General features: G+C 40.0%; 1 protein-coding gene across 1 annotated transcript; it reads right to left on the bottom strand.

Annotated features, from left to right (window-relative positions):
• Positions 1 to 13,298: 13,298 nt before the first annotated feature.
• Positions 13,299 to 16,559, bottom strand: LOC123974039 (homeobox protein engrailed-1-B-like). The gene is made up of 2 exons (XM_046054457.1): positions 15,827 to 16,559; positions 13,299 to 13,758 (listed from the first exon to the last, which is right to left on the bottom strand). Exons 1-2 carry the CDS (start codon positions 16,380 to 16,382, stop codon positions 13,439 to 13,441), a joined length of 876 nt encoding a protein of 291 aa, XP_045910413.1. The 5' UTR covers positions 16,383 to 16,559; the 3' UTR covers positions 13,299 to 13,438.
• Between the last annotated feature and the right edge of the window lie 603 nt (positions 16,560 to 17,162).

The raw sequence follows: 17,162 nt of genomic DNA, 5'->3' as shown, positions 1-17,162 counted from the left end.
CCTGAGTTTGTTGATCAGTTTCATGGGGAGATTGTGTTGAATACTGAGCTGAAATCCACAAACAGCATTCTGATGTAGGTGCTGTTTTTCTCAAGGTGTGTGAGGGCTGAGTGGAGGGCAGTGGAGATGGCATCCTCTGTGGATCTGTTGGTGCTGAAAACAAACTGGTGAGGGTCCAGACTGGCTGGGATGTTGTTCTTTATGTGCTGAAGAACCAGTTTCTCAGAGCACTTCATCAAAATGGGGGTGAGAGCCACAGGGCGGTAGTCGTTCAGACTGGACACTGCAGACTTTTTAGGTCCAGGAATGATGGTGGCTGTCTTGAAGCAGGTGGGAACCCTCTCCTGAGACAGTGAGTTGTTGAAAATGTCAGTAATAACATCAACTAGCGGATTGGCACAGGTTTTTAGTTATCAGGCCCAGCTGATTTACTCATATTCACTCTCAGCAGGACTCTCCTCACATCTGCTTTGGATACTGACTGTGCCTGTTCCCCTGGATGTGGAGTAGACTTTACAGCTGAATCTCTGTTGAGGAGATCAAAGCGAGCATAAAAGGTGTTAAGTTCATCTGGTAATGTGGTCTCACACATGATGGGGGAGCTCCTGCTTTTGTAGCCTGTGATGTTTTTGATGGCCTGCCACATATCAAATTTAAATTCAAATCAGCTTTATTGGCATAAATGTATAACAACAATATTGTCAAAGCTACGTATAAATTACATAAGAACAATTCATTTCAGACATTTAATTAAATAAGTAAATAAAACAGTTAAAGTTGTGTTTTTGTGTGTTAATAAAAGATAAGCAAAAACAGTAACATGTTTGTGTTATAATAATATATTAAAAATTAAAATGTATATTCCTCAAGGTTCATATGTCTCTCTTTGCTGTAGATTCATCTGTCCACACTTTCACTGTTTTAATTGTTGGCTTGACCCTTTTAATCAGCTGGGTGTAAGTGGGCTGAAGAAGCAGAGAAATATGGTCTGATAAACCAAAATGGGGACGGGACAGGGCTGTGTAGCAGCACACCTGAAAAACTGTTTTGGGAAACCCCAACAGAAACAGATTTCAGTATGCTGGAATGACCCAGGCGCAAGGAAATACCAGCAGATCGTCCAGCCAGAGGAATCAAACACCGACCGTTGGTACTGTGCCCGGTCTGCATGTAATGTAATGCATGTTACTAACTTGACTTCTTCCCTTTCCCATAGTCTTGTGCTTTCTCGTCCCTCTCCTCTCTCCTCCTATCACTTCCTGCAGGTGTTTCTGGCTCTGGAGCTGTGGAGTCTGGGTCACCTGCTGCCCCCGTGTTCCTGCTCGACACCCTCTGCTACAATTATTACAGACCATTCTCATCTCAGGGCGTACAATACCAACGCTTTCAGAAAAAGTGACAAAACATAGTTATTTGACGCCAAAGGTACCCTTCAGCAGTGCGTCTCTATGAGACGCTTCCAGATGTGTCTTTATGAGATGCTCTGGGGCATCTTGTCTTCTGCTCTAGTGCTAGCTAGCTACGTTCGTGTTAAATGTGTTGACAGCCCCACTAAGCCCCCTACCCTTACGACAACCATCAGAAATGTTAGTACCTAAACCTAAGTCACTGACTTTACGCATGTTGACCGGCTGAATGTACTCCTTCAGCTGTGCACATTGGCCTCACAGCCGATGTGCTCGCAGTTAGGGTTAGCCTCCTTTGTGTTGCTTGGAAAATGCTTAGCTTTGTCACACTGTCTGAAAGCATCAACACATTGAGATGAGAACTATGAGTACTAGTCCTAGAGTTACTATTATTGTTATTATTATCATCAACATTATGATGATTATCATAAACACTACTATAAATATCTGTACCATTATTCATTCAGTCTGTATGTGTTTATCCCTCTCTCCCTCTTTATGGCTATCGCTCTCTCTTGCTCTCTCTCTCTCTCTCTCTCTCTCCTTCACCCCCATCCGGTCGAGGCAGATGGCCGCCCACCCTGAGCCATGGTTCTGCTCGAGGTTTCTGCCTCTTAAGGAAGTTTTACCTTGCCTCTGTCGCCTAGTGCTGCTCTTGGTGGGAATTCTAATGTACAGCCTGGCTTACAATCTCCTGTAAAATACATAAAAACACAAAAATGAACAATTGGGAACTATACTTGATTACAGTTTTTTACTATTAACCTCACACAACTGGCCAAATAAGCACATTTTCTGCTCCAAACCACATTTTGTTAATTTAATACCATTTCTACTTTTTCAAATGCAAGAAATGTTCTATATTTACACTAACTCTATCAAAACCAAAATTCAAAATCAAATAATTCTGCCAAAACACTAAAACGCTTTCTTGCCAAGAGGAACAGATCAATAAATCACAGCAGAACGACTTTTAAAATAATAACAGTTTATGGCATTACAAAAACTGCATTACTTTTCATGTTTCAGTTCTATCTGCATACAATAGACAATATGAAATGAAATGCATTGTTTTTTGTAATTCAGTTTCCTTTTACTGTAAACCACACAAACTTTTTGGCTTGAGGGTTGAATATATGCATTTTTGGCAACAAATTATGTAAAAGTGAATTAGTCATCTTTACTTTATAGAATGTACAGCAGAAAAAAAATTGTAAGCGCCTGAATTGCAGAAGTAACAAATGCATAAAAATACTTTCAAGTATACAATTACAGTGAAACACAAGGGACAGAAAGAAAAATGCTACACCAATCCCCGGCCCCCCGCGGATGAAGCCACGGGCTTGCGGAGTGACGAATGAGATTCCTGGTGTAATGTCAACATCCTACGTATTCAAATGAGATTTTCGTGCGCCATTGACATAGATTTGAAGTAACAGCGCCACCTGTTGTCCGTATTGCATCAAATGTTGCACATGGCATCGGGGGCCCATGGTGAAAAAAGTACAGTTTCATCTTAAAGGTAACTGGAGACCATCCTGAACAATTCGGCTCGTTTCATATCAGTTTCATGTCATTGTGGTTACAATTAGGTTTCATTCCAAATCTAAGATATGACATCACTTCCTGTTTTTTGTGTTTTGTGTAAACAATTTTTACAATTATATTTTTATATTTTTATGTTAGAATTCGAACAGTTTTTTTCCATAATCTGGGGACCACTAACGTTTATCAGCTTGGTCCAGAGATGGTCCGTGCCACGTTTGGTGGCGGTGGGACTTCCCGCAATAGGATTTTCAGTTTTCGCGATTTTGTGGGGAAAAAAACGGAAATGACCGTGGCCTATGCCACGAGATTCAGTTCGATCCCCCAAATACCTGGATATAAGGTTTTTGATATGCGCCTTTGTATGCAGGAATTCCAAGCACAAACTTATTGACTTTGCTTGTAGCGCCCCCTAGAGGTTGAAGTGTGTGAATTGTCACGCCTGAGGTACTCTCAGGGGTCTGTACCTACCTTATGAGTTCATTAGCAATCAGCTATTTCTCAATGTTTCAATGATATTTTCACTTAAGACTGAACAGATTGATGTTGGGCTAATTTAAAAGTGTGGCAGATTGGACAAAAATTATATTAATGATTGTAAAAAAAACTGTAACAGCAAAGACCAGGAAGAAGGATTACATTTAGCTGAAGGTCGAATGGAAGCTGCTTGAAACCTACACCTTGAACCTACACTGTAAGAACAGATACACCATATCTTCTCAATAAAAATGAGGCAACAGATTACAAGCAATATTATTAATTACATTTCACAATGTTTGGTATTGATTAAATATTAATTAAATAATACCCTTAATAGTTATCAATTAAATATGAGAATATTCGAATAGAAAACAGTACAGAATTATTTATAACCTAAACATAAATATTGAGTTGAAGTTAAACTCATCACGTTTTGTGCGCGGTGTCTTCTGGGACAAACCATATTTGGAAGTTCCGTCAACTTCCGTCAGGTCTGCGGGCTGCAGCTGCATATACTTGGCTCACCCCGGACTCACACAGGCGGCTGTGCGCCACGGTTTAGTTCTGTCTTCAACTTCCACTGGAAGCCTAGTGTTTCAGCAGCGGAGCGTGCAGCCTGCCCATGTTAATGACTTGTTTTTAATATGTCCTTTTTGTGCTTCTACTGCTTCAATATGCAGTAAATTAGTCTATGATCACCCGCTTTCATTGTGATCATAGACTGTATATAAGATCTGCAGAGCCCACAGGGAGCATTTCAGAATAACAACGTTTTGCCTGCCTGAATTTGCTGACATGTTTAGATTTTGTTGATTTAGTTATAAGTGCTTGCTTTTTGACCTTCTACTATGATAAAGTAGGCTACGTAGTGAAATTGTTTCTTCTCTGTCTGTTTAAAGTGTGTTTATTGGTGATATACGATCGGGGGTCTGCTCAGGGTATTTTATTTTGAAAATGGCTGCGGGTTCTCTCCGGAGAGGAGCGGAGAGACAGTTGTGGTGTGAGCAGCTGCATTGACAAGAGTGGCTGCGATTAGCTTCTGAAGCAGTCAAAAACATTTCCCAACCATTTCCTAAATACTGCCTATCATAAATTCCAATTTAAATCAGACACAGAAACTCCCCTACTTGCTGGGAGAAATCCCCAAATGCCATTCATATAAAATGATATCATCACAATTATTAATATTATTATTATTGTCTTGTTATTTTAATAATTGTGCTACTGCTTGGCAAAAACAAGACATGTTCAATGTAAGATATATTGCTGTTTCTTTTTTTTGTTTAAATATCATTTTATTGTTTATATATATATATCGCTTGCAATGTTTTGGCGATGGTTGAGTTTGAGTGAGAAGATAGTTAATGAAATTTTAAAAATTTGGAAATTGAATGCATTTTGTGTAAAAGGAATTAAAAGTGATTTACAGCTTAGTAGACACTGACTTTTGCTGTGCTGACTGTGTGAAGAGTTTTGAAAAAGTGAACTTGTATAGAGAAATGTTCTGCAATTAAAAGTGTAAATGTTGATGTTTTAATTCTGGATATGAGCACTCACTGTACACCACTGACATGCTTGTTCACATAAACTCACTCAATGAAATACACAGGTACAGGTTGAGACACACATGTGATCCATTTCTCTCTTACACACACACACAGAATTCCATAGGGGACCACACATGGTGCTTGTTGGTGTTAAAGCTGTTAGCCACGGTCTGTGCTGAGCTCCATTCCCAAAATGTTCCCAGTTGTAACTTGAACACTGGGGATCACATGGGATGAGCACAGCCACTCTACTGCGCTATCTCTCTCTGTCTTTGTCTCTATCTCTCTGCACTTTATACACTATCATACTCATTTAGTATAGCCATATGTATAATTCAAGTGGTCATCTTCTTTTACATAAGACCCACAATCTTTATGTAATCTTAAAGATAAATTTCACCATGTTTTATGTGGCTGTCCAGTTAGTGTTATGGTAATGGTGATGGTAAATGTAGTCAATCAAAGCAAAATCTTCGTATACTCTAGCTCGCATAAGCTACATGCGGTTAAATAAGTAATTTTCACTGTTCACTGTAGTGGTTTGCTCTAAAAGCAAAGAGAATAAGTAAGATTCATATATGAGCAGCATCTAGCCTGACTACCCAAAGGGGGGGACTAGAAATCAAAGCTGAACCAGCCTTCATGCCTCCAACACTGTCACATCATATGAGGCTGCTGGATGCAGAAAGAACTACTTGGAAAACTCAGCTTTCTCAGTCAATAAGTCTAAAAGTGCAGTGAGGAATGTATTACTTCAATTACTGCATTTACCATCAGCACTGCCTGGACATAAAAGGTAGGTTGGTGTTAGGCTGTTGGTGCCATCCACAGGTAGTGTGGAAATTCATTATTTTTAAAACGTTGGCATGGGAAGTAAAAACGAAAATGTTAGCACATTTTTTTATATGTCCTCTCCAGAAAAATAACAGCTTTGGTGAAATGCCTAAAATTAACATGACCACATCTTTCTCTAACCCTAACCTAATTGTTTTTGTGCCTGAACTTCCAATGTCATACAGATACATTTTAATGTAACAGATTTAGAAGGTAGTAAGACCTATGTTGATAAATGTAATGACTTCTTGCCACAAGCAACATTATGTTTGCCGATAAGGTTGGTTTCACATATACATCATGCTTGAGGTGGAAAATTAACATAAGTGATTGTTTTCGGAACCATCTGGGGTGGTGATGGAGCAGTGGATAAGACACATGCCTTTGGATTCAATTCTCCACTGTGACCATCCACCTATGTGTCCCTGAGCAAGACACTTAACCCTTAGTTGCTCCAGAGGCGTGCCGCTTCTGACATATAAAGCAATTGTGAGTCACAGGATTGACATTGTATCAGATTTTAAAGTTGTGGCAAACATGTTATCATTTGTAGTACTGTCCCTGGCTAACCGATGAATGTAAGTCCAATATTCATTCTCCTTTTAGCTTTGTTTTGGCTCTTCAGCTCCACAATGTTCATCAGCTAGTTGTAACTTTGTCAGCTATCAGCTATTTGTTGCTGGGCTGTTAGTGTACAGTGAGTTTATCAGATCTAGTTGTTATGTGTTCTGTGTGGACCCCAGGAAGAATAGCTGATGCTTTTTTGCATCAGCTAATGGGGATCCTGAAAACAGCTGCCTGGAAACAATGCTGATGAGAACAGTGAGACTGAACCAAAATAAAATTGTGGCAGTAAAACCTAAACAATGAGCTGAAGGATGCAAAATAGCTGAGGGGAATGGCAGAGCAAGTGATAATTCTCCATAGGTTTCCTCACTATGAGTGGTCATTTGGCCCATTTTTAAAATAAAATTATCCATTAGTGCATTACATTTGCAGCAGATTTTAGGCTAGGCTAGTTAGGTTGTTGCTAAATATCAACCCGTAGGGCTTGATTCTTGAAGTAAGTCAAATATATTAATATATCTTGACATAAATGCAGTTATAATCAACACATTCTCTGACGCCAATTGACCATGCGTCCATTTGTGACGACTTGGGAGTGGGAACAGGTTGTTATAATCCATTTTAAACACTTCATATAATGATCATCCAAGTATGTTGTAAATTTAGGTACTGAGTAGGGCTGTATTTTAAATATGGATTTTATTTACCAGTAAGAATTTTAGACTAGACTCCAGTAAACATTTCTTACACAAGTTTAAGGGACACAAGTTAAGCATGGTATTCAAATGCACTCTCATATGTCTTGAACACATTATGAAACCTAGAATATAACCTGAAACACACACATTTAATGTCTGATTTCTGTATTGTGATATATTTACTGTAGTCCAGACTGTGTATTACTGTTATATGTTCTCTCTCGTGGCTTAAATAAAAAAACATTAAATAAAACATGTTTTCTGAACACTGTGTTAGTGTGTATTCTTGTGTAAAACATTGTAATTTACATGCTGCTGATAGGAATCATGTGTCCTGCCTTCCTTTGCTCAGTAATAACTGTAGTAGCAGTGCTACTGTCCATCTCTCCTCCACTGGAAACACTATGTAACCTTTTATCAGGCAAGATTTTGATAAGATTCAATATCACAACTTAGCGCAAGTCTATTATTGCCCAGAGGAGGTGCACACAGGCTCCTGCAACGGTGTTTTCATTTCGTGCAGAGAAATTATCTATCGATTATCTATCTCTGACACCTCTATAAATGTCTGCTCTGCTGTGGCGATGGAAAACCTCCTCCCAGTCACTCATACATATGTATGCGGCATATGATACAGCAAAGCAGGGCTTTCACACAAACAAAAAATGATCTGTGTGAAGACAAATACAATCATTAGGCTCATATACATAATAGGCAAAGCAGAGTGCATTTTAACTCAAATTCAAGCTGCTTCTAGCTAGGGGTGGTGATGGCCTTTGGTGTGAGAGACCGGGGTTCGATTCAGTGTGTCCCTGAGCAAGACACCTCCAGAGTCATTCGACCTCTGACATACATAGCAATTGTAAGTCACTTCGGATAAAGGCATCAGCTAAATGAATTAATGTAATGTAATGCTTCTTGAACTTATTGTTAAATCTGAATTTTATAGCAATTTATATTGATTCCATTACATGTATTGCTTCTATTTCCTGTGTACATTTAGAGTACATTTCAGTAGATTTCTTTTAATTGTACAATATTAAACAATTCTAAAAAAAAAAAAAAAAAACAGCATTCAAAAACATTTTGAATTCTGAAATTTTTTTTAAATTTGAATTTCTATTATTATTACAAACCTTTAACTATATTTAGTGATTGACTTTATCCAAAGTGCCTTGCCTATGGTAAAGGCAATTTCAACAGATGATTTGGGGAAATGCAGCACCTTTCATACTGAATGCTCAGAAGAGACAGTTTTATGGCACTGCTCGGGTGTGTTTTGGTATTCTTTGTATTTCACTGACTGATGTGGGAGTGTATTTTGGATGGTGGGTTGTACTGAATTTGGAGCTTGTGTATTTAAAAACTGTAGAAACAATGACACTACAGACATATCTGTTTTAAGCTGATTTACACTGACAATACAGTATGTCTTTGTGACTGCTGAAGAATGTTCTCAAAACACTATGCTGCTACACAGTATTTTGACTAAAGGGACATTTCTGTTGTGACATTTATTCACACTTACCAAAATGGTAAATCCAACTTTTTAAAAATAGTTTACAGTCAGCGCCACCACAGGCTCTGAAACACTCATGTAACATGATCGAAAAAACAAATCAGAAGCACATCAAGCAGACCTTGAGTTTCGGATGATGCTCACCTACCTACTGGCTTGAATCAAAATGGCGTCGCCTCAGCGGGGGATGCTCAGCTCATCCCTTTGAATGGCGGTCTTGTTGAAGAGCAGCGGAATCAAACCATGTAACGCCGGCTTCTTGAAACACTCTCGTCTGAGGATGAGTTAATCCTGTTTGCATGGTTTGTCTGGGAGGAAATAGGGGCAGAGAGGAGGTGGGGAGCTTTACCCCAAAATACCAGAGTGTTAGCACCATGGTTCACCCAGCTTTTACACAACCAAGGGACACTAAAACCCAGACTAAATAAAATTATTTTACACTTATCAGCTCTTAAAAGATAGACTGATCACCCATTAAGCAGTACAGGAAACTGGGGGCAATATTACTTATACACATCAAACAGTATTGAGCAATTGAATAAATAAATACAACGAACGCAACATGACATTTCAGCTTTTCCTCTGTGTTCTTTGGAAAAATTTCAAACAATAAAATATATATCAATGTAATCCTCCTTGAATGCACACTATGTAGTAGACAGGCAGAAAGATGGACACATACACACAAAAACATTATCTACCAGTTAATCCATGTATGATTTACACAGCTTACTAACATCACACGCACACACACACTGCAGCGGTGCGGGAGGCCTGTACATCTCAATGCCACTTTTGTTACTCACCCATGATAAAACAACAGCAGCCATTTGTGCCTCAACTGCTCTGCTGTCCCTCACAGCTCACTTGTTGACAGGCTGGTAGACAGAGGGAGGCATGTGGAGTTTTACTCGACCTCCTCCTGCACCACCCACTGCTGTCAGCCACTGTGCGTGTGAAAGCTCTGTGCATTACTACAGGAACACATGATGTCATTTTCATACTGCTGTTCCATTTGTGAGAATTACCACTTTAAAATATAATGCATGCTCTCACAGAAAAAAAGAGCTTTTTGAAAAATAACTTCTCATGAATAAATCAGTGTGGGTTTTGATACTGTACATCCATACAGCTGTTCATCAGCAGGGAGGTCAGCAGCAGTGGCCCTGAGTTGCCTCTATGTTTATTACCTTCATTTGCATATAAATTAAAATGGCATTGTAGCTGCAGGGCCGGCTGCATGGCAACGTCTATACCTTACTTACCCTCTGCTTCACATGTATGAACACAGTCCCCCCCCCCCCCCCCCCCCCCCCCCCCCCACACACACACACACACACACACACGCACGCAGAAATGTTAATTGGTCTAATTGTTTTGAAATTTGCATCACATCATGTGATTTGACACACATGCACACACTATGCTTTTATTATGCAATTATGCTTGCATGGACTGAAAAAGCAAGACTACTGCATGCAAATAAATTATATCATCCTATCTCTTGGTTTCTATTGGATAATTACAGAGGCTCTGTGTTTGAAAGCAAACCTCTCCTTCTCTTCCCTTACAGATCTGAGGCCAGCAGAAGAGTGGAGGAAAACAGGTAGAGGCAAAGATCCAGTCAGCCTTTCACAACATTTGCCTTTGAATTTGACAAATTGATCCCAGCCTCGCTTTTCTTCCCTTTTTTTAAGAGGGAGGAATACTTTGTTTGGACAGGCTCCAGAGTGTTTATAGAAGAGACAAATTATTCCTATAAGAGAAATGGTAAATGGACAATAATTCAGCATTTACCCATTCACACACATTCACACTATGATGGCAGTGGCTGCCATGCAAGGTGCCAACTTCTCATCAGAAACAAAAACTAATACATTCACACACTGATGGCACAGCCTTCAGGAGCAATTTGAGGTTCAGTATCTTGCCCAGGACACTTTCGACATGCAGACTCAAGCTACCGACCTTTGAACCACCCGCTCTACCTCCTGAGCTACAGTATGAAGCTCCCGAATACAGATGACCTCCAGGCTAGAGGAAATAACGTGTTTTCAGCAGGAAGATGCTCACTCGATAAGTAATTTGGTGCAAATAACAGTCGACACAGCTCTCAGTTATACTATCTATCGCTCTATCTTATAAAGACAGATCTTAGCTAGTTATATAGACATATTTCAAGTTTCATGGTGCATAATATATTAAGTTTCCTTGAACAAAAACTCATTACTTTAGAAAAACAAAGATTCTCAGTCTGTTGCATGACATAAACTTTGCTGAATAAGCAAATATGTGGAGAAAGTTGGAGAAGTAATGCATTCACTCAAAGTAACAAGAGGGTTTTTCATCTCTCTCTCTCTCAAAAATAAAGACATGTACTTACACTTCCTTCTGTAATTTAGCTGAATAAGAGGAGGTGAACAATACATTATTTTTTCTGAAAATAGCCGATAAGTGGAAAATAAAAAGTGAGAGATTGTTTTAGTTGGAAGCTAATGCTTTTGTTTCATTTTTGAGATTTTCTAAATACACACAGAAATGAGTTTTTGCATGAAAAGAAATAAACAACTGAAATATTAAATACAATTTTAGCTGGATAACTTTTGATGTACTTTACATATTTGCTAAAGATCATATACTGCAAACATTGTCTGTTTAAAATAGAGAAAAATCGTTTTTTCTTGTTAATTTAGCTTAAATAATGCTGAATTAACAGAGAATGTCAGGTTTTCTTTTAGATTGTGTATTTAGTGGTAGCATACTGTTAGAAGGCCTAACTCACTGTAATGCATTTCAAACCAAAGCTAGAACATGTTAAAAGATGGTTTGAATAAATATTTTTATTGTGAGTGTTTGGTATCAAAGTATTGACTAAGAATAATTTTTGATAGATTGGCTACTTGAGCTTAATTTATCTTCATCGACAAATCGACTCAAAGCGGGCTGTAAAGTGGAAGAAACTTCAAACCAGTGAGCGTGGAAATAACCGCAGATTGTTGTGTTAATGTTGGTTCTTGATGTTAACTTTCAAATAGCCTATAAAAAAATATTTAAAATACAGGCTTCATTTTAGCTGCTTGCTCTAGCGGTGTTAATCATTTATTAATGTAAATTGGGTTGATGAGACAGTAGGCCGCGGCCGTGTCTGAATGTCATATACACACACAAAGGAAGATTCCCTTTCCTGTAGCGCCAACACTTCCAGATTTTTATTTCAGGCCTACAGAGGGCTGGCTATGAAATGAGTGAACACAGAAACGGAGAGGCAATTTCATGCTCTGCAACGCTTTGAACAGAGCTGATAGTGGCGCGTCTCGCAGTGTAAATTCACCTCCTTTCCAAGGACCTATGAATATGGATTCAGTTGTCCCACTCACTTGAACCAATGAGCTGCGACCCCCCTCCTCTATCCCACCCATCACACACACACAGTTCATTTATTAATTGAATATTCGGGGTGGTATCATCCAGCAAAAAGAACTGGGGCAGTGTGTGTTTCATCAAGACTTTTTCTTTCTCCAATATAAAACTGTTTATTTGGAAACATGGTTTAGATGTACATAATACACCCCCACCCCGCCGCTCTTCTTCCGGGGAGAGGCTTAAATCTCAGATAGTCGGATGCTGTTTGCTGTACCTGCAGGCCAGCAGGCCTACCAAATAAAGGCAACATCAGAGGGGCCAAATACTCAATGTGTGATTTGGTGTAGTACAGTATAAACCTTCTGTATATATTCCGTCTGTAAGAATTGTAGCCATCCTATCAGTTTCAGAGGGATAATATACCACCACAGGGAAGTAACAGTATAAACACGCTCTGGGTCCAAATGAACCATTACAGGAAAAGTTCAAGATGTCAGAAGGGTTAGATAAAGAATCACTATAAACACTGGGAACACTGGGAATTTTATATATATTTCTTATTAGTGTGAAGGCTATCTCCTTTGGATGGATTTAGACTACCTTTATGTCTTACAGCATTATTATAGACTATTTAATTTGAGTCTCAATCGGTGACCTCACACATTCTTATCATACTAAGTATGGGGGTGAGCATGTATCCTGTATGCAGGATTTTAGGAACACTGATGTCATAATTCCAAGTTCCCTAACCACCCCAATGTTTTTCTAAACATTTTATCCTGTCAATTATTCATTTATATATTCTGTAAGTCGAATTTTTGTTTCAAAGCTTTCCCCACATTGCTAGGAGTAAGATTCCACACAGTCCTTTATTTATTTATTTATTAGCCTAAAAATATTTTGCATCTAAAAATATTGGAATCAGCATATACACTTATGATTGCGTGGACTTTTTAAATTTGTTCAAATAAAGCCATAACCTCAGTATTATGGTATTTCTGTAATAACCCTGATGGACTGTGCGTTCCTCGCGCTCAGAAGTGCTTTTAAAGTGACAGTCTTGTACCATGTGTTGCACTTCAAAATGTGTGTGCATCTCTGCAAAATGTACTATAGGATTAGTACAACTCTCAGACGCAGGTTGGTCCAGAAAAACACTAAAACAAACTACTAATAAAAGCCCAGGAAGGTCTCGCGGTGTGACTGCTGGTGCCATCCAGAAGCAGAAGAAGGAGGGGAAACAGAGCTAAATGGGGAATTTGCTTTTTTCTTTATTGTTTTTGAAACAGGCTGTTTTCCAATAAAATCTTTGGTTTTGCGGTGGCAGGTCAGTCCAACAGTCTGCAGTCTGTTCTGCTGTGTAGTCACTTTTGAAGAGGAGAAGGAGATGAAGAAGATCCGCTCAGCCCCCTTCTCGTCATCATTATATTAGATATTAGATATTTACAACGTATATGGTGTGCTGAGGAGCCGAGCTCTTCAGTCGCTGTCCTCCTTGTCCTCCTGGATGGTGGTGGTGGAATGGTTGTACAGTCCCTGCGCCATCAGCTGCAGCGCCAGACCATTCTTGAAGCCACTGGCCTTTTTGATTTTGGCCCGTTTGTTCTGAAACCAGATTTTGATCTGGGACTCGTTGAGGTTGAGCTCCTGGGCCAGAGACTGCCGCCGCTGCTCCGTGATGTAGCGGTTCACCTGGAACTCCGTCTTCAGTCTCTGCAGCTGCTCGGCCGTGAAGGCTGTGCGCGGCCGCTTGTCCTCTTTGCCACTTTTCGACTTTTTCAGTTTCCGTGTCCTTGGACCTGCAGTAAGGGCGAAAGGAAAGGATAGCGGAAATATAAATATTCAGCGCATATTGAACAATAATTAATGATCAATAAATAGATCGAAAGAAACCCAAATAGAATCGGAACTGATTATTACCACAGTCAGTCAACATCACAATCTGATGGTAATGATTTGTACACACACACACACACACACACGCACACACACACGCACACACACGCACACACACACACACACACACACACACACACACACACACACACACACTGTTTCTCTTAAACACACATGGGAAAACGCATAATTATTATTATTGTTATTATTGTTATTATTATTGTTATTATAATTATTATTATTATTATTATTATTAGCTATAACAAACGAATATCCTGGTTATTCACTGTAGGTAGTGTATTAAATATACAAAATAATAATAATAATAATAATAATAATAATAATAATAATAATAATAACCCCAAAGGAATATGTGTGGTTGTCTTTGTACCGAGAGCTCCAGCTGAGCACCAGCCCGTTAACACACTCGTTATTACCGCCTCGTTGTGACTGCGTGGATTAATACAGCAGCTTGATACACCGCACACACACAGCACACATGCGGTATCACACAGGAATACCCGCTCTGTTTATGTAATTCTGCACACAGAGGAAAATCAGACTCTTCTAGTCACCTGATGCGCAACGGCTGTGAAATATTCCAGATATAAGATTATGAATGACTTTTGGAATGAAATATGTAGGCTATTCGTTTACAATTGAACTCGCGTGGTTTATTATTACACACAGGCCTATCTTTATTTTTACACATGAAAAACATTTCAAAATAAAACAGATTATGAAATACAAAAGATATATCAGTCTGCATGTTTTTACCACAAAAATGTCAACATAAATGAGATAATTTAAAAAACAGTTAGTAGGCTAAATAATGAAGGAGAAATGATTTCGGCTGAAGGCAGTCCCAGATCAAAAAGGCGTTTAATGGATTCAAAATGTCTCCTGTGGCTGAGGCAGGCACATTTGCCTTAATTTACCTGGAATTCTATTGTGTTTTATTACGCGGTGCTTTGCTGACAGCAGCTCAAACTCTGCCTCAGCGGGTTCACGATAAAAAGACACATTATCACAGGGCGATCACTTTCTACCGATAGAAAGTCCCTGAACCGAAACACTTGTCAACCCGTCTGTACAATCACAACTGTAGCGCCAATGCTGGCCAGAAGACACAGTCTGTCTGAAAGTTTTTCAAAGAATCAGAGAAGTGAATAACATATTTGACTGAACCTGCAATGTCCCGTTTTTTTAAATGAAGATCTCCTCGCTGCACGTGTTTTTCTTCCATTTGCAAATAATAATACACCAAACTAATAACAATATCTAAAGCTAGTCTGTTTTTATTTTTGCTGTTTTTTGTTTTGTTATTTTGCAAATTGCCTACAGTTAATATAATAATTTAAAATCACAGAAAAGGCGTTCTTGCTGAAACGCATTAGCAGGTTTTATCTTGGTCTGGCAAAATACGTTCAGGGGCAAATCAAGATAGCAAAGAAATCAAAATATAAACTCTTTACATTAAAGAGTGTGCGATACATTTAGAAGGCTATCTAACGGATCTAATATTGTGCTAAACGACAGACCTCCCCGGATTCTCACAGGATTTCGAAATAAACAGTAGTCTAAGAAATCAAAAGGAAGCATAGCTCTTACTTGACAAATGTTTTTGCTCTTCTTCGTTGAAACACTAGTCATTTATTATAGGTATATTTGATATTATAATTAAAAGAACAGTCTTTATATGTGAGTATTTATGACCTGTGAGTTTGTGGTCTAAAAATGTCTATAAATCTACATTATTTCTCGCTTTATTTTCTGATTGGTTAATGAAATTGCTACATGTTGGATTGGATTTATTTTGGCGTTTTGTGTCAGAAAAAAAGGATTTAAACGTTTGTGTCAAATATAAAGTGAGTTTGTGCAATTGGTTTTAATGTGGTATGTTGGGATCATACCACATTAAAACCAATTGCACATTCAGAGTTGTTATTCTTCATGAAACTATTGCCTTACCAGATGAGGGCCTGTCCGAGTACCGGGTGCAGTAGACCCAAGCCGGCCAGAGCAGCGGCTGGGTCTCCGGTGTGGGTGCACCGGTGCCAGTCAGCACCACCAGCGAGGAGGCGGTGTTCTCCCCGGCCCCGCCGCCAGTCCTCTCCTCGGCTTTCACACCGCTACTCCCGGTAGAAACAGCGGTGGCTGCGGTTCCTCCGCCACTGCCCTTGCTGTTTTTGGGACTCGCCAAAGAGGTGGAGGAGGCAGAGGACGAAGTGCTGTCAGTGCTGCAGTTGGAGTCCTGGCACGGTGTCCCGGGAAGGCTCGGCCTGCTTACCACCGAGTGTACGCGCTCCCGGCCGGAGGTCTGCGCCCTCTCCCGCGGGACCAGGCCATGTTCCTTCTTGCAGCCAAAGTCCGGCCGCAAAATGTTGTCGATGAAAAAGTTGGTTGTTCTGTGGGCCTGCTGGGCGACCTGCAGAGGCCGTATGGGTGGCGAGGGAAGGCTGGGAGACGGTGAGACGCTTTCCCCCTCGCTGCTATCCGTACTGTTTAGATCCCGCTGCTCTTCCATCACAGGTTATCTGAAGAACGTGGCTTCTGTTCTCTCAATCCAAATCCACTTTCACTTTGTGGGCCTGTGTTAGTATCCACAATACTGGAAGCACTAAAACGTGGTTATTTTCTCTCCGGAATTTTGCTGGTTGGAGTAATTATTCGCAAACTGTGGACATCCTGCTTGCGTAAAGGCGCTCCGGCGCGTCATGGTCGATGGCTTACTATATGACTGGTTAAGGTTGCTTGCGCACTCTCTCACACACCCAGAGCTTTTCACCGCTCTTCACAAAGTCCTCACATCACATTACCATACCGGCGCGCGCAAACAAACACTCACGCGCACAAAAACACAAACACACAACCCCCAACCGGAGGCGCATGAATAACATCGAAAGCCCAGCGGGCCAATCACCTTCCGGGACACTTTTGGACATGGGGTGACGATGTCCAATAATGTCAGGCGTTTCTGAGCCAAGAGGGGAGCTGTGGAGCCGGCTGGCTTCACAGAGAAACCCAACAAGAGATTATCACTGCTTTGCGCCTTTAGCATTGTTACGGTGTAGGCCTATCTGTTACATCTTATACAGACGCATAAGAACAATTACACACACACACACACACACACACACACACACACACACACACACACACACACACACCATCCTCTCTAATGGTGGTTTCTGGATAAAGTCTGGCTGCTCACTTCCAGATAGTTTATTTTGGGATAGAGGGATTTACACTTTGATTCCCCCATTTGGCCAGTTTTCTTGTGAAATGATATCCCATCAATTCAAGC

Source organism: Micropterus dolomieu, linkage group LG07, assembly GCF_021292245.1.
Source record: "Micropterus dolomieu isolate WLL.071019.BEF.003 ecotype Adirondacks linkage group LG07, ASM2129224v1, whole genome shotgun sequence".
NCBI classification, from domain to species: Eukaryota; Metazoa; Chordata; class Actinopteri; order Centrarchiformes; family Centrarchidae; genus Micropterus; species Micropterus dolomieu.
Note: the sequence above shows the minus strand (reverse complement) of the source record. Positions and strands in the feature narration are given on the sequence as shown.